General features: G+C 50.2%; 1 protein-coding gene across 1 annotated transcript; it reads right to left on the bottom strand.

Annotated features, from left to right (window-relative positions):
- Positions 1–1,142: 1,142 nt before the first annotated feature.
- LOC116831782 (signaling lymphocytic activation molecule-like) lies at positions 1,143–23,054 on the bottom strand. Its single transcript, XM_032792045.2, has 7 exons — positions 22,882–23,054; positions 15,458–15,790; positions 14,458–14,742; positions 11,361–11,459; positions 8,788–8,861; positions 4,416–4,511; positions 1,143–3,254 (listed from the first exon to the last, which is right to left on the bottom strand). Exons 1-7 carry the CDS (start codon positions 22,931–22,933, stop codon positions 3,198–3,200), a joined length of 996 nt encoding a protein of 331 aa, XP_032647936.1. The 5' UTR covers positions 22,934–23,054; the 3' UTR covers positions 1,143–3,197.
- Positions 23,055–23,497: the final 443 nt, after the last annotated feature.

A 23,497-nucleotide genomic window follows, 5' to 3' on the forward strand; every position in this document is an offset into this window, starting at 1 on the left:
TCATTTACCCGTGAAGCTCTGGAACCAACATGGATAGGTGACAGGGCATCCTTGTCTGTGACACCCCACCCCTATTCCCCCCAACCAGGATAAATACCAAGAAAACCTGCCTCCCACCACTAAGAATTGGGGGGCATGGATTATCCCACTTCAGCCCAATGTGTGCTTCTGACACCTTCCTGAGAAGCAGCTGCTGCTGGGCCACTGTTGGGGGTGGGATATGGGGCTAGATAAAGGCCTGATCCAGCCTGGCAGGTTCCATGTTCCTGTGCCCATGTCATGAGCTACAGACCCTGTGGCCTGGCCTCAGTGTGATGAGCTCAGGGGGAGCCCCGTCTCTCTTTGACCCAATAATCCACCTCTGACCTCATCCCTAATCCCAGGCCATCTCTGCATGCTGAGCTAATCCCAGGTGTGATTTTCCCCAGATGCCAGTGGCTAGCAGGAGAAATAAGGAGGAAAGTTTCCACCCTTTCTAGCTCAAGAGACACCTCCCCGGCCTGCGAAACCCCTGGCCCACTAGAAGCAGAGTCTAAGGTGTCTGAGGTTATCTCAGGGAAGGCTATCTCGGTCTGCATAAGCAAGGACACCTCTCCCCACACGGAGGAGTGGAGGAGAGGTGTGAACTATGTGCAAAGAGCACCTATGACTCAACCCTCCCTGAGAAGGCGGGACGCTAAGGACATGATCCTGTCCAGCGGCAGGTGCAGAATGGTGGGGATCAGTGGGAGCACAACACGGCGTGGTAGAGAACTTGGGGCTGGCGTGCAACTCTAGCCCAACAGCAGGGGGTTAGTCTGCCACAGGGTCTCATTAGCACGAGGCTCATGGTCATTCCCACCTCCTCTCTGCAGAAGCACAAAGGGCATCACCTCTTTGCACCTCCCTAGCAGCAGAGAGCAGCCTCACAGCCTCAGTGGAAGAGCTGGCCACAGGTGGGTACTAAGAACAAAACTAAGCGCCGCTCTAACTTCAGCATACTGGGTCTTCAGGCGCCGCTGCCTCCCTGGAGGAACGTGAGTCTGGAGAGAACAAGACCCTGCAGAGGGAAGAAGACCAAGGTGCAGAGGAGGATGTGAAAGACTGCGGCTGGAGCTGTCTCCAAGTGGGGAGGTTGGGTTTTCAGCAATTAAAACCTCAACTAATTTCTTTGGAGGATTTTATTGTCAGTGTGTTATTATTTTTTTTCTCCTTTCCTGTAGCTGGCACACACAGTCAGCTCACGCTGCACAAATAACATAAGTTGTTCTCTGAGGTTTCCAAAGCAATTTACAAATGTTGATTCTCCCTCCATGCTGTATGTTGGTATCATGATGCCCATTTTGCAGCTCAGAGGAAAAACTGAGCCACAGGGAGGCAAAGGGGCTCACCCAAGGTCGCATAGAGAGTTGGTGGCAGAGCTAAGACTAGACCCCCAAGAGTCCAGCTGCTTAGTCACCGCACTCTGACTGCTAGACCATGTTGCCTTCCAAGTTAATGCAACATGAGAACCTTTTAAAAACAATCTGTGTCATTTATCAGACTATCCCTACCCCTTCTCACAAGTCAGAGGGGTAAGTACGTCAGGAATGAGTCTGCCCATGGATGTAAGAGAGAGGTCTATTCTCTGATGGTGAAATTCACCCCTGCACAGAGGGCCGGCCGAAGGGCTATGCATAACTAGAACCGTGTGCGGGGTGGAAGCGCTGTTTAACAAGATTTCAAAATATGGCTTCATTCTGAATCGAAACGACAAATTGCAATTGCTTGGGGCACTCGGAACATTTCGCTTTGATGCCATTTCATTCTGAGTTCAGCTTTTCTAAAAACCCCGTAGTAGAAAGCAAATAAATGAGATGCATTGTAATATCTGATGCAAAATTTCAAAATAATTCAGAATGAAAAGTCCTTTCTCAATGAAGAACTGAAATGCTGTGTTCCAAAAACTGTCAGAATGGGACGTTGCAACAGTACTGGAATTGTTCCCCCTGGTTTTCTTCTGAAATGAAATTCCAGCAAAAAATTGACCTGACTTTGCATGGCGTGTTGATTTCAGTAGAACTGCACATTCCTATGGAAAACGGTTTTGTGAACAACTCTCCAATCAGCTCTATGTGCAGGCCACAACTACTTAATGTGCCACTCTGTCCCCATCTAGGGGTGGCTGGTCTGCATAGCAAGTTGGTGAGCTTACAACAGAGCTGGGCGACTCATGGTTTGAGATCCAGGGTTCAAGCCCCAGTGTGGACAGAGCCAGTATTACAAGTGGGGGCTTGTTTGGGGAATTGAGCAGAGGGGATTTAAGATCAAACTGGAGTGCAGGCTTCATGCTGGACCTCTGTGCGGGGTGAATTTCACTATCCAGAAGCAGGCAGGGGAGAACTGATCCTGAGTATGAAACTGATTGAATCAAGATTAACCTGTCCAGAGCAGAATCCCCATGGAGCCTGCTCCTGCTCTGGGACTGAGAGGCAGATCTAACACTTCTATCCTATCAGCAGTGGGGTGATAATACATAGGGACCGCATTCACATGGGCCAAATGTGTAGAGGATGTAAATCTGTAGCCCCATTGCAGACCAGGGAGCTAGGCTGATTTACACCAGCTGAGGATCAGCCCCTTAGGATCCAGTTTGCTTTATTTTTGAAATCCTCCGTGGAACTTGCAATAGACAGATTCACTGTCTCTGCTCCCCTCTAGTCCTCCAGCATCAGCCTCTTTTCGGAGCCATTGCACCATCTGGCTGCCGGTGGTGATTGAACCTTCTCCTGTGCAGCTCCGGTCACCGGGAGCAGCCTGTCTGTATCTCCCTTCTAGCCAGTCTCACCTGCGATCCTCCCTCTTTTTCCTGTGCTTGTCCCTCTGTCTGTCCAACCTAGGGTTTTATACGGTTGGCCATCATAGTTGTCTTTGGGCGCCTCTCACGCAAAGTTCCTCATGGGTGTCTCGCCTCACTTGGATCCTTCTCCTCTGCTCTGCTGTTATGAACTCTGTGACTCTCATTTACAGCCGCGGTTCTTGGTTTGGATGAGACACATTGTGCCAACAGCTATTGCACGGTGGAGTTTTATCCCGCTTCTGTGGAGCCAAGTGGGATTTCGCGTGGACGTGGGTAAAAGTTCAGCCAGCTGGAGAGATGGGTTTCTGCTGCGGGCAGGGTAAAAATCCGTCGGTGTCTTCAGAGTGGCTACAATTTTGCACATTCCCCGGGGAGGAGCTCAGCTTGTTGCAGGCATCACGCTGTCATAAATGGTCGTCAGCCCTGGATTTGGGGGCTGGGAATGAAAACAGGGCAAGAGCAGACAGTGAGTGCGCAAACCAAGCAATGCACATGGATTGAGGCACCACCAAACCCCCTGCAGCCCCATGGCTTCGGCTGCCACTTTCAGCATTAAAGGGAGCGGGAAGCAAAGCACCCACTGGCCCATCAGCCCGGGGAGCTGAGTTCAAGAATTGCCTGTCCTGTTCCCAGCCCTGCAGGAAGAAGGAGACTTGTAATATGCTGGCAGAGTGCGTGTGCATGTCAGTGTGGTGGGCCACTGGACGATAACATCCTACTACTGCTTTCATCTAATTCAAACTGCAGCGGGGCAGAGAAGGGCTGCCAGGGTGAGCTGGGGAATGGAGGGCTGATCGTTCCAGGGAGGCTTGTTTAGCCTAGCCAAAGGCAGGCTGAGGGGGGAATCTCACTGCCCTCTGTGCATACAACGAGGGAAACACCAGGGAGGGAGAAGAGCCATTGAACTAAAGGACAATATTGGCACCAGAACAAACGGGGATAAACCGTCCAGAAGCAAATTGAAGCTGGAGGTGAGATGATTTCTAACCATCAGAGGAGGGAGGTTCTGGGGCAGGCTCTCAGTACCAGCAGTGGGGGGAGGCGGAGGGGCAAACAACCCAATTGGTTTGAGGATAGAATTTGATCAAGTTTATGAATGAGATTCTGCGAGAAGAGTGATTGAGAGAGCAGGGACAGGCCTCTGGGACCCAGGAGGTCCCCACTGCTCCTACGTTACTATCTAAACCTGGAGCTCAGGGTCAGAGATCTGTGCTGTGGGGCTGGACGTTCAGGGATGAAAACCCGCTGGCACCGCATGCTGTGGGGCTGTTGTGCAAACAGCCAGCTCAGCTGCTGAAAACGCTTCCCGAGGCTTTGCCCGTGTTCCCAGGCCGGACGCATCTAGAACCAGCAAATGAGTCGGGCAAACATCCCCAGACACGCTCATCTGCACTTCCAGCAGCGCTGGCCCCTCAGCACATGTAAGTCAGGAATAACTCCACTGAACCCAATGGAGGATCAGGCCCAACCTCTTTTCTGTGACCCATCATCTGCTCCTACAGTGAAGGGCTGGATGCAATAGGAGTGAGGAGGGGATGGCTGATGAGAGACATTAACTGCGGGGCTAGCAATGAAATGCACATGGATTCCTTCTCACCTGAGCCGTTTCTGGAGGTAGCCCCGTGGCGCAGACGTAGATGGTGGTGCACTCAGAGCACTTCACCACAGGCGGGGGGCGAGAGCTTTTCTGCCGCTGTGCAAAGAGAGAAAACTGAGCCCAACATCTTTAGCGGAAGGAACCCACCACTTCCTGCTCAGATAGGGAAAGCCATATGCGCTAGCTGCAGCACTCAGCCTCCTGGAGACCACACTCAAAAGTGGGCCAGGAAACCACCTGTGACTGTGAGGGTCTTGGGAGAAATTCTCTCTGATGAAGCTGACATTACAGTGGCTGCTTCTGAATTACAGGCTAGATTCCCCCAGGCCAACATACAGCCCAGCACACCTCTCTGCACCACCACCAGCCAGCAGAACTGGCCAGATGTGCAGAAGGGCTGCATGCTCAAAGAGGGTCTCCCTGCTGCTCCAGCCCCAGTCTCTCCCAGCGGGACATGCAGAGAGCTCCCAGCTACGGCCCATTGCCTGCCAGTGCCTGACCAGAGACCAAACTCATCTTGCTGGAGTGTTACTGCTGTTGGGTGCCAAGCCAGCCGCCCAGAGGCGAAATCCCCAGGCACTGCACAGCCACTCCACACATTTCCTGACAGCCTGCTTTAGCCACCTCAGCTCAGGGCCGCCCAGAGGATTCAGGGGGCCTGGGGCAAAACAATTTTGGGGCCCCCTTCCATAAAAAAAATTGCAATACTATACAATACTATATTCTCGTGGGAGCCCCTGTGGGGCCCGGCGCGAGTTGCCCCACTTGCTCCGCACCCCTGGGCAGCCCTGGGAAAAATAAATCTCTGCATCTCGGCACAAACCCAGTTTTGAGAAAACTTCTTTACAAGGTATCACTGGTTCTCAGCATCAGCTAGGGCTAAAAGGCACTAAAGCTCATTAAAAGGTTGACAACTATTTTCTGTCAAAACTTGTTCTGGATCGAAAACTAGGGTTTTAAAAAGCAGAAAAAAATCACGGACAATGTCTGCTTTCTTTCAAAATTTGTTACGCTTTTTTTTATTGAAAGCTGAAATTAGTCTGCCAAAACCTGAATATGGTTTGCGGGTTTCAGAAACTGTGGCCAAATATTTGCTGCTGTGTGTTTTGATTGTTTAAAGAAACAAAAAAAAATTCTGCTTAACAAAAATTCCAAAACTTTGAACCACCTCAGCTTGCGACAACATCGCTGATGCCATCCAGTCAGATTTCCAGATTTCTGATACTCTGCTGGCTTCCTTGACTCATATCTTTCTCCATAACTTTGGGTTCATTAGGTTGGAACATAAGAACAGCCATACTGGGTCAATCAAAGTCCATCCAGCCCAGTCATCCTGTCTACCGACAGTGGCCAATGCCAAGTGCCCAGAGGGAGTGAACCCTAACAGTTGATGATCAAGTGATCTCTCTCCTGCCATCCATCTCCACCTCTGACAAACAGAGGTAGGGACACCATTCCCATCCTGGCTAATAGTCATTAATGGACTTAACCTCCATGCATTTTATATGTTCCTAGAGACTGGCTCCATGGGGTCCCTCACACAACTGGAGATGGTTACTGTGGGTTTGTCTTTGGTACAGCTTATGTACATACTCCATGAACTGAGCATTTGAGCTGTTCCAGAATTGGGATGAGCCATGTTCCGAAAACTGAAAATGTTCAAAAATGCACATGCATGTGAATGCACACAAGGTGCTAAAATTAAATAACCCAGAGTTCTCAAACTGTGGGTTCAGGACCCCTCACAAGGTTATTACTCAGGGGGTCACGAGGTTATTACTGTTCAGCCTCCACCTCAAACCCCGCTTTGCCTCCAGCATTATAATAGTTTAAATATAAAAAGTTTTTAATTATAAGGAGGGAGGTTCACTCAGAGGTTGCTGTGTGAAGACAGGTCACCAGTATAAAAGTTGGAGAACTACTGAATTAACCCTCTGAAAACCTCAGGGAATGCAGGGAGAGGGGTCTCCCTGGTAGGGTGGCGAAGGAAGTAGGTGGTGTGGATATTGCTCTTCTCATGTAATCCCTCCTCCAGCGGTAATTTTAACGAAGCTCCCTCCCCTGACATGAATCCCCCTATGCACTGAAATTAAATAGAGACTACAATCTGGCATTTGAGAGGTGAAAGGGATGGTAAGCCTAACAGCTTGGCTCTCTGCAACCTCAAACTGCTGAATGAGCTCCAGGCGTTAGGGAAGGCTGTGCTCACCACAGCCGGCCTGCCCCTATCCGACCCCCACCACTTCCTGCCCCCCCCCAGAATCCCCCGCCTGTCCTGCTCCTTGTCCTGCACCGTCCCCAAAGACCCCCCCCGCCGAGTCCTGACGGACCCCTGGAAGCCCAATCCAACCCCCCTCCCTGTCCCCTGACCGCCCCCGGGACTTCCTGCCCTTAGCCCCGCTCCCCCCGCCTGCCCCGGAGCCTCGCTCGACAGCGGCACCTGGCTCCGCGTGTCCCCTGAGCCCGCCCCGCTCAGAGCCGATTGGTCAGGGGGCGGGCTGTGGCAGCTCGGGCCGGGCTGGGGAGCCGAGCCCAGCCAGCCCAGCCTGGGGCGGCACCCGCCCCTGCCACGCGGCTCTGAGCGGGGCGGGGCTCAGGGCCCCGCAGGTCCGGGAGCCCGGGGATGCGCTGAGGCTCCGGGAGCAGGGTCGGGGAGCGCGCTCGGCCGGTCTCGGGGGGCCCTGCGAGCCGCGGGGCAAATTGCCCCCCCCCGGGCGGCCCTGCCTCAGCTCCTGCAACACCCCCCCCACCCCCCATTCTGATCTCGTAGCGCACCCTTTGGCCGCGCTGTGTGTGGACTCAGTGATGAGCCTCTATCGACACCCAGTGGCCGCAAGTGTCTGGCTCGCAGGGCTGCTTGCCTGCTCCTTGAGACTCGCCCCGTGAGCAGAGCCACCTTTTGGGTAAACTCACTGAACTAGGGAATGGCCTCAGCGGTGGACAGGAACCGCATCCAGTACGAAACTGTGACGTGGGTAGCTGCTCTCCATTCAGATCTGTATCTGATGTTATCAGTATTTATGCTGCAGCAGGCGAGATTCTCCTTATGGGGGAGTCTTGGAAGCATTTTCGTTGACCACCCCTCAGCCTTGCAATTGCACCGGTGTGGCAGGCGCTGCACAGGGGTCGCTGAGGGCAGAATTTGGCCTGCAGAACCTTGGGTGATTTGCAAGAAGGCTTGCATGGCTTGTCCAGAGGGGAATGTAGCTGGGCTGGCTGCTAGGAAACCAGCACAAAATGTCATCTTAGTGACTCAATCAGGAAGTCACTGAGAGGTGAGAAACATGGGGCTAGTTCTCAAGTCCCTCAGAGTTGCACAAACTTCCCCGTGCCCCATAAGGAATGTCTATACCCCACGCTATGGGCATTGACTCAGTGTGAGCCCCAGCCCCCTTTCTAGCCACACACAAATCAGTCTGACTCAGGTCAGTGAGCGCTCAGGACCCTGGTAAGGAGAGGGTCAGAGCCCAAGCCCAGCTGGGACTCAGGTCCAAGCCCTGTCTTTGCAGCACGGACCCAGCTCAAGCTGCAGCTCCGAGTCAGAAGGTCTGTGTAGTGCAGTGCAGATGGGTTAGCAAGGCTGTGAGCCCCAGATCCAGCAACTGGAAGCCCAGGTTTATGATACATTGTGGATGCTCAGGCATGGGCTTGGAAACAGAGTCCACAAGCCCGGGTCTCACAGAGCTGCAGTGCAGACACCCCTGACAGTTCTCTAAAATTACCGCTGTGAAAATTCAGCTGGGGCCAGGCCATTTGGCGGCGGCTGTGCAAGGTGGAGTGGAATCCATCACACACCCCCTATAGCTACGTCTGTCCCTGCTCGGCAGACAGGGCATAACCTTCTTCAGGGCGGTAAAATGAGAAGACTCAGCGACTCACGACTCGGGCGCAGGTACAGGGAGCAGGAAGGAACTAGGTTAGGGTTGTCAGTTTTGGTTGGATGGATTCCTGGAGACTTCATCGCTTGACCTAATCTTTAATTAAAGATTAATCTTTAATTCCTGGAGCCTTCAGGCCAATCCTCGAGAGTTTGCAACCCTAAGCTAGGTGAACATTGTGAGTTTTCTGAATATAGCTGAACAGTTTAAAATCGTGCAGTTTAAAATCAGTCCCAGAAGGGTGTCAATTCCCCTTTGTGCAGAAACGCCTATAGACAACTCAAACCCAAGTGAAGCAGGATGTAAGTGATACATGAGCCTTGTGGCCCTCTTCCCAGGGTAAAATTCACCCATATGGTAGATGAGATTTTAACTTTCTAATGATTTAGTTGGTGTTGGTCCTGCTTTGAGCAGGGGGTGGGACTAGATGACCTCCTGAGGTCCCTTCCAACCCTGATAGTCTATGATTCTATGAATGGAAGGCCATGACTCACCTCTACCCTCTGGACTTGTGAGTAAATTGTGCAACTTTCCTTTTCCTCCTTCAGCTGTGAATGCTCTTCTTGGCCTGATTGGAAAAACAATTGCAAGGGCTGTTAGGGCAGGAGACACACAGATGTGACCATGTCAGCCTTGCGATCTAGATTTGTAGAGATACAGGCAAGGACCTGTCAGAATACATCACAATGCCTGCAGTCTAAGCGTTCGTCAGCAGAATAAGGCCCTAATGAAATTCTGGCTTCCTCTAAGATAGCAGTTCCAAAACTGTTGGAAGTTCAGCCGCCTGAAACCAGTCACATCCCCCATCAACTCCACTGGGTGTTGTGAAAGGCTGACGGACCGGGCAGATCAAAAATTTTCCATCCATATGGCTTTTTGACAGAAAAATTAAGGTTCTTGGCTAAACAAAAATTTTTCATGAAAAGTGGCTGCTTTTGACAGAAGATTTCAATAGTTTGTCAAAATAGTGAAAAAAATATTTAAGCCAAAAGTTGAAATGTGTCAATTTAAAATGGCCTCATGGAAGTTGTGGTTCCAGATGATTTATGCTCCCATTCGTCTTTATGGGCTGAACTCTCTGGCTGGACTTAATTTCCCATGATATACCTTGCCCAGGGATTCCTATGCTATATCTGCTTCCCTCATGAAGCTGTGAGAGAGCCATGCATCATGGGACATGTAGTTCATCCAAGTGCCTGGCCTATACAAGACAATGGGCACATGAGGTGCCCAAACTACAACTTCTAGAACAATCACCCATTGCCTGGCACTTGGTGCAGTCATTTGCTCCTATGCAAAGTGGGTGTGAAACACTATTTTTCTGATTTGCACTCACATCGCACTAATATAAGTGCTTGCACAAGACGAAGTACAAGGATGAATTAATTGCACCTTGCCTTTCTATTTATCTAAGATGTACGCAAGATACCTATCATGTTATATCGAGGCTAGGATCCCTCGCATCCCCTTGAAGTCATGAGAGGAGATCATATCACAAGAGCACATGATGAAGTATGTGAGTCAAATAATATTCGAGTGGTTACATTTTTTTTTTTAACCTTCCTTCCTGCCTCCGTATGCTGGGTGGAAAATAAGACTTCTGTTCTCTTTAAAACTAAAATAAACTATTAGGTGGAGTTCCCTTGAGACTGAACGCACGACAAGTCTGCTCAATACAGGTGAAATTTACCCATGTGCAGAGAGGCAGCACAAAACCTACGCACTAGGCATTTCCAGGCTGGGTCAGAGCCAGGATCTAGATAACCCACTCGCCTGTATCTGACAGTGGCCAAGCACCAGATGCAGAAGGCCAGGTCTGCACTAGAACCTTTTGCTGGAGTAGTCATGTGGTTAGGGGTGTGATTTTTAATGATGTTTTAAAACCAGCCAAAGCCTTTTCATAGGCACAATTACACTAGCAAAAAAGTGCTTTTGTGGGCATGGCTTATTTCCTTTGGGAAGCCAGAATATGTCACACCAGCAAAAGCAATTTTTTTGCTGCATAAACGTCATTTACACTAGGAAGATTTGCCAGGATAGCTATATACCTGCAAAGCTTTTCCAATGTAGGCCTGGCCACAATCTCTCCGTGCCTCAGGTCCCCATGTGTTAAAAACCAGCACATCCCTACATCACAGGGGTGCTGCGGGCATGACTGTATTAAAAATTGTGAGGGGTTGTTGCTGCAGTGATGGGGGCCAGGTAAGTACCTTAGAGAGACAAAACTCTGGATGTTCTCTTTATCTGGTGTATATGTCCAACTCCTCTTTGAATGCTGCTAAATATTTGGCCTCAATGACATCTTGTGGCAATGAGTTCCACAGGCTAATGAAGGAAGATTTACATGGTGCAAGGACTGTGTGCTGGCCCTTTGCACAGGGATAAATTTCACCCTAGAGTCGCATCTAAACACAAGTGTCGTACAGCTTTAACTATATTGGGGTATAGTGCTACAACTCCCCCCCACTAGAGTGGACGGAGTTATGCCAGCAGGAAAGGTATTTATTCTTGTATAGGAAGGGGAATAAACTATACTAAGATACCTTTATACTAGTATCTCTAGGGTTGTACTGGTATAAATGATTATAGCCATAACTGGAAGCATTATACCAGTAAAAAAACTGCATTGACCAGGACAAAGGCTTGGTCTACATTCAAGAGTTAGGTCGATGTGCAGCAGCTTATGTCAACCTAAGTATGGAAGTGTCCATGTTTAAATTTGGCTCCCGCTAATCTAACTGTCCTGCCGCACCGACTTAAAGCCACCTCCCCGAGCGGCGTAGAGTCACAGGCGATGTCATTCGGTCGACGTGGTGTCAGGTTAGACACTCCAGGCCTTACATCGACTGTTACCGGCTTTCACGAGCCGTCCCACAATGCCTCATGCTGACAGTATAATCGATACAAGCATTGCTGGTTGAGGACGTGAACGGCCGACACGAGGCGCAAGGTGTAGCCATGCACGAGCACTGTAATGACTGAGGCGACTGTATGCCGACGGAAGTTAGGTTTGCAGGGTGGACTTGGCCTAAGACCGTAACAAGTTCCCAATGCCTTGAAAACCTACCTCTGTGACTCAGCCAGTATGTGACCCCTGCACCGAAGGCCAGAACACCCACAATGGCTATTGGCACGATGAATTTCAAGAGCTCATTCCTGAGCGAGCCTGGAAGGTGATTTACAAAGAAAAGAAGCTGCTCAGTAACTGGTCCCTAAGCTTGGTGCCCTGTTCTAAGGGGAGGTGATTGTTAACCAGGAGCGAGGGCTCATGCAGCTTTTAGATCACATTGCCGCTTCCTTTATCTTTTTAATCGCGGTCTATTATCTTTGTGTACAACAGAGAGAAAACACAGGAAGTGCAGCATCAGCAGAAGGTACGGAAGGCCCCAATCCAGGCTTCACTTGAAGTGTGTAAATAGCCCAGTTGGGACTCTCTGTGGCAGAGAAAAGGGAACATAAAAACAGGAGTCAATTATAACCCCTTTCCATGTGTATAGATTTCAGTGTATCTGAGCGTCAGACCCATTGTCTACACTAGGACTCCTTGTGTGCTTAAAGTTAAGCACGCTCGTGTTTTGCTAGACCAGGGTAAAATTTTCAAAAGTGATTTAGGAACCTAAGCGCCATTTTCAAAAGGGCCAGATTATCAAAGGTATTCAGGCTCCTAACTCCCATTGGTTTCAAAGGACATTAGGAACCTAAATACCTTTAAGGTCTGGGCCTTAAGAACCTAAATCTAATTGAAATTCAAAAGTCACTAGGGGCTGGATTTTTAAAGGTACTTATGCACCCAATGCCCATTGAAACCAATGAGAGTTGGGCACCTAAATATCTTTAAAAATTCAACCCGTAAGTCTCTTGCTGTCTGTCAGCATCACTGATGGGCCGGCAGCGTAAGGATTAATTAGTGACCCGAGTAGCGATGATGCAGCAGGGCCAGAGCTACTTCAATGGAGCTGGGAACTCAGTGGAGGAAGGAAGATGCTGGAGGGGGGAACAGGGCGAGTTCTCCTCTGGGAGGAGCTGCTGGAGGCCAGGCTGAGGTACCCCCTGAGGTAGCGTAGGGGAGGGAGCAGGGGGGAATTGTGCTGGGGAGGAAGTCGTTCAGGAGAACCTTGGCCGGGGCCAAGAAGCCGAGTCCAGTCAAGTCCCAGAGGGACAGAACAGAGAGGTGGACATTCTTTGTTCGTGCACTTTAAGTTGGAGCTTTAGTAACCCCGGGAGGGGCACAAACTGTCATGTGACTTGGCATGAGGGCTGGGCCCTTGACGACCCCGAGGGGAAGTCGAAAGAAGACACCAGCTGGAACTGGCCATCGTGGGGCCAAGGCAGTGGGAGGAAGACGGGAGAGGCGAAGTCCCCTGTAACTCTGTGTCCAGATACAAGGGGGCACCCTAGAGGTGACAGCACCCGCTTACAAGCGCTCTTAAAATGTGGTCCTAGGTGCCGAATTCTTACACGTCCCAGTCAGGTGCCAAACACCTGGAGCTGCTCCACCCATCGCTGCTTCGCTCTGGCTTTACAGAGGCCTGACTCCATTCCCACAGCCGGCTTGCCAAGCTCCCGCTGGTGTTACACTGCAGCGGGGTGACGCCACGGAGGAAGGACTACACCGAACGCTGCTCTCTCGTTATTAATAGCTATCATTGATATTTGGGAGTGTCTAGGAGCCCCCGTCATAGGCTAGGCCCCCATGGCGCTTGGTGCTGCACAAACACAGAGCAAAGGGACTGCCCTGCCCCAAAAGAGCTTCCAATCTACGGAGAACACAAGAGACAACAGCTCAAAGAGGGGAGCACAAGGAACCAAGGAGACAATGGGGGTCCTAGTGTCAAACCATCGTGGATCTGATTCCCATTCACTCCAAAGTCCCTTTCCCATGAGGCGTAAAGAGGCCTGGGGGTGAATGAGAATCAGGCATAGATGCTTTATTGTCTTTTTTTATGTCTATACTGGTTCTGCTCCCAGCCCTGATGCTCTAGTTACTTTTGCAGCAGGACTGTGGTACAGTCTACGTTTGTAAAGGGCCTGGTCCAGCTGGTCACCAGGGGATGGTTTCCCCCCACCCCCTCCAACACAAGACAGCAAGGGGCAGGGCAGAAATCTGGGTCCGACTATGTTAATTCAAATGGAGACTTAAGAGAAAAACATCCCAGGTTGAGGTTTAAATGTCTCATTAAAACACCCCATAAAAGTCCCCTGCGTCATAAAGGAGGTGACAGAAAAACCCCAATGAGAGAGAGACTCTCTCCCCCAGAGGCTAATCGAGAGGAAGTTCCCACGGAGGATTTAATGTTGCAGAAGGTGTGATTTATAACCAACCCAGGGCTTTACTGTACTGTAGCCGGGGCTGCTGCATGATTAGCTCTGAAAACCAAGCGACCATGAAACCAGAGGCGGGATTTTTATTTACACTAAAGCTCCCACAGGGCAAAGTGGATGCAAATTACCGTCACAGCCCCCGTTAAGGCTGCTTTATGCATCCGGAGTGGTGTAAAAAGACCCGGGTGTAAATCAGCCCTCGGCCCCACGAGGAAACGGACCAGTGCCCGTGTCTGTCTAGATGTAAATAGTGAGTAGATAAGGTGCCAGTAGATGGCACTCAGGAATATGAGGTGTAGTTTGGGGGTTTGTAGGACCCCTACAAATGACTCCTTACCCAGAGCTCTGAATGCCCAGAGCCTGCAATCTGGCTGCTGAAATGGGACCTTTGAGCTAGTTCTGCTTTACACAGGCACATGTGAGAGGCGAATCAGGCTTGTTGATTTCAATGGAGCTGTGCTGCTATGCACCAGCTAAGAATCTGGCCCGCTTAGGTACCAACGCTTCCTTCAGAGCCCATCTCAATGCCCATGCCTTGGGTGGTGTGTGTGGGTTTAAGCCAGGTTGGCAGGGCCCAGGGCTCAGTTCTGAGCTCAGAGACTTGGGCCCATCCCTGTCTCTGAGGGTGGAGATGGATCCAGAGCCTGCACAGAAGGCCCAAAGCAAGGTAAAGATGTTGGGCCGAGGCCTGGAGCAGCTGATTTATGCCAGCTGGGGATCTGGCCCCTAGACCCAAACCCTAGTGCCAGCGCAGCCAACAGCCAAGCGGCCCTTGGTCCCGGTGGGCCCAGGCACTGCACAGTCAGTGGGGATTTGCTCCTCTCTCATCCAGCCCCACTTACCTCCTGGCTTGTTGCTGCATTCCACCGAGGAGCTGAACCTGGTGGTTTGCTGGCTGACTCTGTTACTGGCGGTGCAGGAGCAAGAGACGCTGCCCTCCCCCGGGGTGAAGGAGAGGTGCAGGAAGCTGTCATTGTAGGGGTGCAGCTGGGAGGTGTTGCCCTCACTGCAGTTCCAGCTGTAGGTCACATTGTCCCCGCTGTTCACCACGCAGCTCAGGTTCATGCTGCAGCTCTCATTCCCCAGGGTCCTGCTGACCATCTGGATGTCGGGGACGGACACCCGCTCTGAAGGGAGTGATGGGGAGGGGAGGTGAATGGATTATCTGGAGAAGGATGGAACTGACAGCCCTGCGTGAAATGCTGCCAGACTGATGCGGCTCCCAGGCCTGCTCTGAGTCATCCCCTCTCCAGGGCATTTAGACGCCAGCAACATCGGCACCATTCAACTGAGCAGCAAGTTCTAGCCGCTAAGGCCTCCTCTGGCTGCCGAGTTCGGTGCAGCTCCATGGGTAGCATTTTATGCAAATTATACCAGAGCTCAATTGCATATTTGTGAATAATTTGCATATACTCATGAATGTCAGATTATGCTCCCCGAGCAAGGCTTGCACAAAACGTGGGCACTCTCACTTGGGCGGCTGAGTGCTGGGGTGTCTCTAGCTGGTGGGGAGGAGGGTGGCTGGGTGCCAAAGGGCATGTGGACTATTGGGTGCTGAAGGATGTGAACAGTGCTGAGGCTGCTGGAGTGGGTGAGTGCCAGGGTCTCTACAGCACCCCCTGCAGGGAAAGGCTGGGACTGGAATAGGCAGCAGTTCCTCCCACAGCCAGCGCGCTTGTCCCACTCCCTCCAGGACCCCCGAGGCTGGAATAACTGAAACCATGCACCATTTTCATCACAACAATGGCCTTTTCTCCTAGCAACTGACCAGCCACCGAGCAAGACCAGCTATCAGGACCCAGCATAGTTCCCCAAACCTGCATACGAATACTGTGCTCTTACCATACACTTCCAACTGGAACTGCCAAGACTTTTCCTCAAAGCGTTTTTTCACTGTGTATTCATAGTGCCCTGCATCCGTTCTCCTGGTTTCCAGTATTTCCAAGGAGAAGTTCTCGGGATGAAACTTGATCCGCTTCTCCATGTAATTGGTATAATTTTTTCCATCATAGCTAGCTAGAAAGGTAGATGTCTTCGTGCTTCCATTCAATGCACTTAGTTTCCATTGAGCGTCGCTAAATTGCACAGTAAAATTCTGAAGGTCGGGCGTTATGCTCAGCAGCGTTGGGGCCCCCAGGCTTCCATAAACCATTTTTTCCAACCCAGAGCTCATGCCTACAAGGATCAATGAAACAGAGTTAACGCAGACATGAGTTGATGTTTTACAGATGGCAATGTACACAGTGTTGTCCACCCCAGGAGTTCAAAAATCACGAGTCAGACCTCAAAAACATCATGAGATGTTTAAAAAGTTATATATTCTGGAGCTCTTTTATTTGCCATCTGCTTGCTGAGCCTTTAGGGTTACAGTCAGGCTTCCTTTTCTAGCTTTTCTCCACAAAGAGGAGTGCTAGAAACTTACTTTCATTATTTTTTCTGATGAAAGCGGAGATACTCACCTAATCACGTGACTCCAGGACCTGGGGTTTGAAGAAACCTCCCTCCCCCTCCCCCAAAAAGGAGACTTGTAATAAAATTGCAAGAGTTGGCAACAAGCCAGCAAAAGTTTGGGGTTCAGACTCCACCAACTAGCAAGCCCTGTTCCATTACTAAGAGTGTGATTGTGTCTTGGACTGCACTGCTGCCCATAAGAGCGGCCAGACTGGGTCAGACCAAAGGTGCATCTAGCCCAGTATCCTGTCTGCTGACAGTGGCCAGTGCCAGGTGCTTCAGAGGGAATGAACAGAACAGGGAATCATCAAGTGATCCATCCCCAGTCATCCATTCCCAGTTTCTGGCAAACAGAAGCTAGGGACACCATCCCTGCCCATCCTGGCTAATAGCCACTGATGGACCGATCCTCCAGGAACTTATCTAGTTCTTTTTTGAACCCTATTCTAGTCTTGACCGTCACAACATCCTCTGGCAAGGAGTTCCACAGGTTGACTGTGCACAAGGGGGAATAAGACAAGTGGGCAGGGAGAAGCGCAGTCTTGGCTCTGCTCCCAGCACACCATCCAGCACCGCACAGTTAGTGAGGGCCAGAGGTTGATGATGGCACTGCTGGTGAAAGGGGGAAGCAGGGTTCTGCTCATGCCACTCTGAATTTCTCCCTTCCCTGCCCTGCTCCCGAGAAGGAACCATTGCCGACATATGGCAATGAACGGCTCTGTGGTGGAGGGCACAGCGACAGTAGGCTGCTAAAAATCACAGTGTAGGCAAGGGAGGCCCAGCTTGGGTATGTAGCAAGAACGTAGGGTACAGTGCCTAAGCAGTGCCTCATTGGCTGCACAGCTGTTTATACCCGGACTAGAAGGCATGCGGTGTACAGACTCCACATGCCGCTGAAAGGAGCGTGCAGTGTAGTGCAGTGCGTGTAGACAGACCTTCCGATCTGTATTAACGAAAACGCTTGGCGGGTGGTCCAATGTTGGGAACACCCCACTATCCGCCAGGGCCAAGAACACACCAGCCTGTTCAAGCAAGACACAGAAAATGTTTTCAATGGATGTTCCATCTGTATCTGAGCAGGTTAAAAACAGGAAGACCTGCAACACGCATCTTTCTAAGAAAGCTGCACCTGGTGTCACTTGGCTCATCTCCACTGCAGTCAATGGCAGCCAGACCCCCAGCACGTGCCATCTGGCCAGCGTTCCGCTGATGTCAACGGCTCAGAGCCCAGCTACTATAAGTTGATGTAGCGCTGTGACACCGCTTGGCACCAGCTGAGGATCAGGCCCATTGTCACACTGAAATTAGCGGCAATGCTTGCCCGGCCAGGTCACGGTGGCAGGGGTTGGCCCAGCTGGTAGACGCCCGGGCTGGTTCGCGTACCAAGAACCCCCACTCCCTTCACGGGCTGACAGGAAACCCTCAAAAAATTGACACAAGCGAAAAAGTTTTCATTGTCAGCAACGGTTTTCTTCAAGCGCTTTTAGGCTGTCAGAAGAAAAGGTAGCTCTGTGATGATGTCCCTGCTGCTTTCACCAGTCCTCTGCTTAGCTGAGGGGCCAATTACTAATCACACCAAGGCCTTGTCTACATGCACAGCTTGTACCACTTGAACGATGGCGGGCTAGTTAAAGCGATACAATCCCTCAGTGTGACTGCAGTTAGACAGGTGGAAAGGTGCTCTGTAGAAATACAGAGAAGGGGAATACGTTATACTCGTCCGAGGCATCTGTATAACTTATACCAGGATTGTACTGGTATAATTACCTCGGGTGGCACTGAGCTGACTACATTGGTAGAATTAAAACTCACAGCCCTAAATGAAATAGCTAAACTGGTATAAAAACTGTGTTCAGAGTCGGACGAAGGCTCCGTTGTAAAGCCAGAGCAAAGCATGCAAAGAGACCCTGACTCAGTAAAGCATCAAAGCGTCTTCGCTGATGAGCGGCACTTGCCCTGTTTTGAAGGCATCCAGAGCAGATGTTCGAAACCCGCCAGGGTCCTGGGGTGGCCTTTAAGTGCAGGATGAAGGGGAAAGCCTTTGCTTGACTCAAAGCAGTTCTGAGACAGACTCCAAGCTGGAGTGAGTGTCCCTGGCAATGTATGGCTTAGTTAGATTACTGTGCTTTTTTCTGGGAACTATGGGCTCAAGAAGGGGATGACAAATAAGAATGAGTTCAGAGGGAAAAAATGACTGTTGCAAGGGTTATCTATGAATAGCTGATAAAAGGTTAATAAATGAGAAGTCAGTTGTTTCAATAAATGACCTGTTGGGATGGCTGATTACACAACCCAGCCTGCTAGAATACCTCCAGCTAAGGTGCTTAGGACCATGTAGAACAGTGGTTTCCAACCCTTTTTTTTCATTTGCAAACCCCTAAAACATTTCAAATGGGGGTGTGGATCCCACTGGAAATCTTAGACATAGTCTACAGACTTCTAGGGGTCCGCAAACCACAGCTTGGAAACCACTCATCTATAGCACGTGTCTGTAACATGCCTGCATCGTCGATTTGTTCATTCACCCTAAATGGAACCTTAATATGAGGGGCTGCAGGCATTCACCACCACTGCAAAGGGGTAAGGAGACAGGTCACTGCCTATAAGTATTTGACAGGAGGGGAATTGTTCAGGGTGGAACAAGGGGCAATGCCCGGGAGGAATGAGCTGAAATTGTGAAATTTGGATGATGTCTCCCAGGGAAATCTCCTTCGAGTGAGGTCTGTTAGATTGTGGGGTCAGGCGGGAGACCCATCGCTTGAATCCCTTAAAACTAGACTGGGCTCAGTTCTCGAGAAGGGAGCGCTGCGAAATGTTTGCAATGAAATCTCACAGCAGATGGAATTCAACCGTGACTAGCCGGTGGAACAGATCCGTTAGCAAGAAATGGGCAGGGAGGAAAAGATGACCTTGTGTTTGAGGCACTAGGCTGCACACCAAGAAATCCACATGCAATTCCTGCTTCTGCTGTACACTCCCTGCTTCACCTTAGGTAAAGCTCTGGCCCTCAGTTTCCCCAGCTAAGATTTTCAAACGTGGCTCATGATTTTGGGTACCCAACTTTAGAAATAAGGCTGAGATTTCTAACAGGGAGGGCGATTAACCATTGGAACAAAGTGCCGAGGAAAGCAGCGGTTCCTCCGTCTCTTGACGTCTCAGATGAAGACTGGAGGCCTTTCTGGCAGAAATGCTTTAGCCAAACACAAGTTATTGGGCTCGGTACAGGGGTCAGAGGGTGAAATTGAGTGACCTGTGGGATTGGAGGATCTAATGGTCTCTTCTGGCCTTTTAAAATCCATGAAACGTGAGACAGCTCAGAGGGCCTGCCTTGTCAGAGTGCAGAGCACCTGCCTGCTGAAAGCCAAGTGCCTCTCAAGTGTCTCAAGCTGGGAACCCAAAAGGCCTGTTGGCAAATGTCAGGCTCCCATCTGTGAGCGGAGGATCATAAAACTTCTCCTTCACACCGGGCTACTGTCAGGCTGAATGCTTGTTAGGTGCTCAGACAATGGACCAATCCACGCTATGGAAAAACACAGCTAATAAAAACAATTTTAAACCTTTGTGTGTGCGTGTGCGTGTGTGCGTGCACATGTACAGATACATAGATTGGGGTCAATGAAAAATGCCCAGGACTGTCTGTCACGGAGTCCCCGGGCGATGCTCTGGAACAGCTCCCCACTAAGCCAGTCAGGACTTTGGGGAGCCTCCTCTCCCTTGGAGCAGACTTGTTCAGGGCAAGAAGCTCACACGTCTTCACCTCCTGGGTCTCTCCTTGGAGCATTCAGCATCCTCTGCCCCCTCCGTGTGCTTCCCACAGCGAGCCCACCCCAGGCGGGTCCTGGGGAAGCCACAGGGTTCGGCACCCCACTTTGCAGTCAGACATGACTCTCACCAGCAAAACAGAGGTTTATTCGATGACAGGAACGAGAGTCCAAACAGAGCTTGTAGATACAGCGAATCAGACCCCCTCGGCCGGTCCATTCTGGGGCAGTGAGCAGACCCTAGTTCTGCACTTCACTCCTAGTCCGCCAGCTCCAGACTAACCACCCCCTCCACCTCCTCTGCTCAGCTCCTTTCCCGGGCCAGGAGGTCACCTGATCCTTTGTCTCCAACACTTTCAGTTGGCACCTTTGCAGAGGAGGGCCCAGGCCATCAGTTGCTAGGAAGACAGAGTGCCAGGCATTTAGGTGCACTGGCCCTTCCTCTGCAAGCAAATCACACACCCTTATCCCACCACCTAGATACTTAAGAACTGCCTAGAGGACACTGAGGCACCAACACAGTGTTCAGAGCAAACATTAAGAACAGTCCCAGTTCGTCACACTGTCCATTTCTCCTGGAGAGAACTTTGTGAAGGCATCAGCCCTCCTTGGTGGGGGGAAGTCCCTGAGACCCCTTTTCCTCCCGTTACCCAGGGTACAGTGATTCACATTCACCTGGCCTATTGCTCACGATGCTTTGTTTTTGTAGGAAACATTAGTAGTGAGGGATGCCAGCTCATCATTGACTGGGTTCCTGTTGTCAGTTAAACTGGAAGCAAAAAACAACTCATTTTCCTGCCCGCTCTTTCCTGTGAATTATTTCCATGAGAGGAGGGGGTTTGCCCTACACAGAAAAACAACAAAGGGAGGTTCTCCCGCCCAGCCAGCAGATCCCCATCCGGCCTCATTTGCAAACACACAGTTGTACAGTTTCAGTAAATACCACAAACCATCACAAAATAGCCACCCTAGCATATAGCTGTGTGTTCCTAGGATGTGGCAGGAATAGTCGACGAGCTTGGTTTTCATTTATGCTAGTAGCATGAGAACCAGGCCCTAGAATGGGGTGTTGTGATTAGGATCTTAATAGCGACTGATGGAAAAGCCCTGTTAGATCATCTCGAAAATCCCTCTGCCAGGGCAGAGTTCCCAGCCAGAGGGCACAGCCAGCCTGGAGCAGGCATCTCATCTGAACTCTGACAACAGGCAAAATCGAGTAAGACAGAATCCAGGTTAAAACCCGGCTCGAGTCCAGGACCAGCAGCATTTCAAAGGATGGGATCAGAGATGGGCAATGAGTCTAAAGCAGCTCTCATGCCATGTGGGACTTCTTTGGTATGTTCCCAACACAGAAAAACCCAAGGGGAAGTTACAGCATGTATTCGCCTGGTATGGAGCCAGTTTTGAACCAACCAAACCAATGAGAAATTCCAAACAGAGGCTGTCTCGTGGTCATCTTCTTTTCTTTAACTCATTTCATTTTGCCCCATATTTCAGCACATTCAGTAGACGGTGTCTTGTGCATTGTTAATGTTTCCTAGTGGTTCGAACAGGAGCGTGGGAGTCTGGATTCCTGGGTTCTAGATCTGGCTCTGAACTAGTGGCTAGGTTACTGCTTAGAGCAGAGGACTGGGAGTCAGAGGTCCTGTGTCCATCTCTGCTGCTCCCTGGGTGTGTAATTATGGGCAATCTGTCAGCCTGCCTGGTCCGCCCCTTCTGAGAATGGAGATAATATCACTGGCCACCCTCCCAAGCAGTTTGAGTGGCTCTGTCATTAATGCCTTGAAAGGGTTTGGAGACCCATGAATGGAAGGGGTTAGGGGTGTGCAAAGCATCCTCACTAAGCCCTAAGATGGGGGCACAACAACAGGGTTACAGAGAGAAAATCAACTTCAGCTCTGGTTCCTGTTGCTTTGTTTGACATGAGGCATGTCCTAGTTGTCCTGCACGTACTTTGCTTTTGAAACAATCTTCAAATAATAGGAAAGATTTTTTAATCTTCACTTTTGACAGTTGTTACCCCTGCCCTGAACGACAGGAAAATCCTAATAGGACCCCAGGAGTCTTGATGCCCATTTCCCCTATTCTAACCACTAGCCACACATCCCCTGCAAACTGGGAACAAATCCCAGCAGTGCTGACTTCTAATCTAACCACTAGACACATGTTCCCTTTAGCAAGACACAGCACATGTATCCCTGGACAGATAGTAGCCAGCAGAGCCATCTCCAGAGCCCTGAAAAGAATAGAGTCTTCTCTGCATAGAGATCCGAGATCACAAAGACCTGCAGAATTAGGGTAATTTCATCCGTCCACCAGGATCACCCTGGCCAGTGCATGCCGGCTCCCTACAAGCTGCTCCACGGAGGTTTGCGACACAATCCATTTCTAGCACTTTGAGCCATCTAGTTTTAAGTGATGTAAACTTTGGGGCTGACCCCCCTGTTCAACAGCCTGACTGACATAGCTCACAGTTTGTAAACTTCACCTGACAGCCAGCCTCCATCGTCCCCAGTGCTACTTTCACCCCATTCCTCCTAGGCATCCATTCATTATTATTATTTATTGTGGTAGCATCTCGGACCCCCAGTCACAGACCAGGACCCCCTGTGGCTAGGCTCCCTGCGAGTCACAGTAAGTGACAGATTCTCTAAATACTTCTGTTGAAGTCAACGGGACTAGTTGTGAAATAAGGCACTACACACCCTGAGCAAGGGGGCAGAGACAAATACCGAATGCTTTGTTACGAATTATTCACCCAGCTCTAATATACATTGTAAAATGACTCCTGGCTGCACATATACAGATTGATCTCTCTATCTTGGGTCTCATCTCCCTTCACAGTTCTGTTAGCCTCCACGTATTAACACAATATGATCTCTACACCCTCCTCAGAAAGCTGTTCCTCTTTTTAAGGCAGATTTGTATTCTGGCTATAAAGCAGAGCAGCATCTGCCTCATACATGATAAAAGCAATTGTCATATAGCTCTGGACAGCATATACCCGCAAATTAACGTGCACCAAGCCTTGTAACCATAGGAAAACATACATACCCCAAGCACAGCAAAAAGAAATGATCAGCAAAACGCATTCACTGCAGTCCATCTCTCAATGTATGAAACTTTGCTTGCAGTGGACTTAGTATTTAAAGGTCTGCTGACACCGCATACAGTAAAACCAGGTGTATTCAAATAAGAAGCAAGCCCGTGGAACCACGCATGTTTCCTGTTTTTAGTCTGCTGTGTCTTTCCTTTTTTCTTGGGGTGGAAAGTATTCAAAGTGTACAGAGTTACACTGCTTAATGCTTTAGTGCACAGCTCTCCAGCAGCTCACAGCTAAACAGACTGTGATGTCGATGGATATCTAGATAGCTGGAGAGTTAATACAAAACAAAAAGCTAATGTTAAGTAACAGCTAAGAAAAACCCACCCAATTCGGTTCCTGAAATGCAAAGAAATGACCAGTAGGACTGAGAGGCTCCCTTTCCCTTATCATGAATAGTGCTGTCAGCTCACAGACAATAGAAGCACGACCCCTATTCCTCTCACTCCCACTGTAACACAAACCATCAACTTCAACCTCACACTTTCGCAGACACATCGCATCCCATGAACATAAAGAGTGACCCGTGTAAACCGCACATGTCAAGAGAGCAGCAGCCAAACCCCA

This window comes from Chelonoidis abingdonii, chromosome 11, assembly GCF_003597395.2.
Source record: "Chelonoidis abingdonii isolate Lonesome George chromosome 11, CheloAbing_2.0, whole genome shotgun sequence".
NCBI lineage: Eukaryota > Metazoa > Chordata > Testudines > Testudinidae > Chelonoidis > Chelonoidis abingdonii.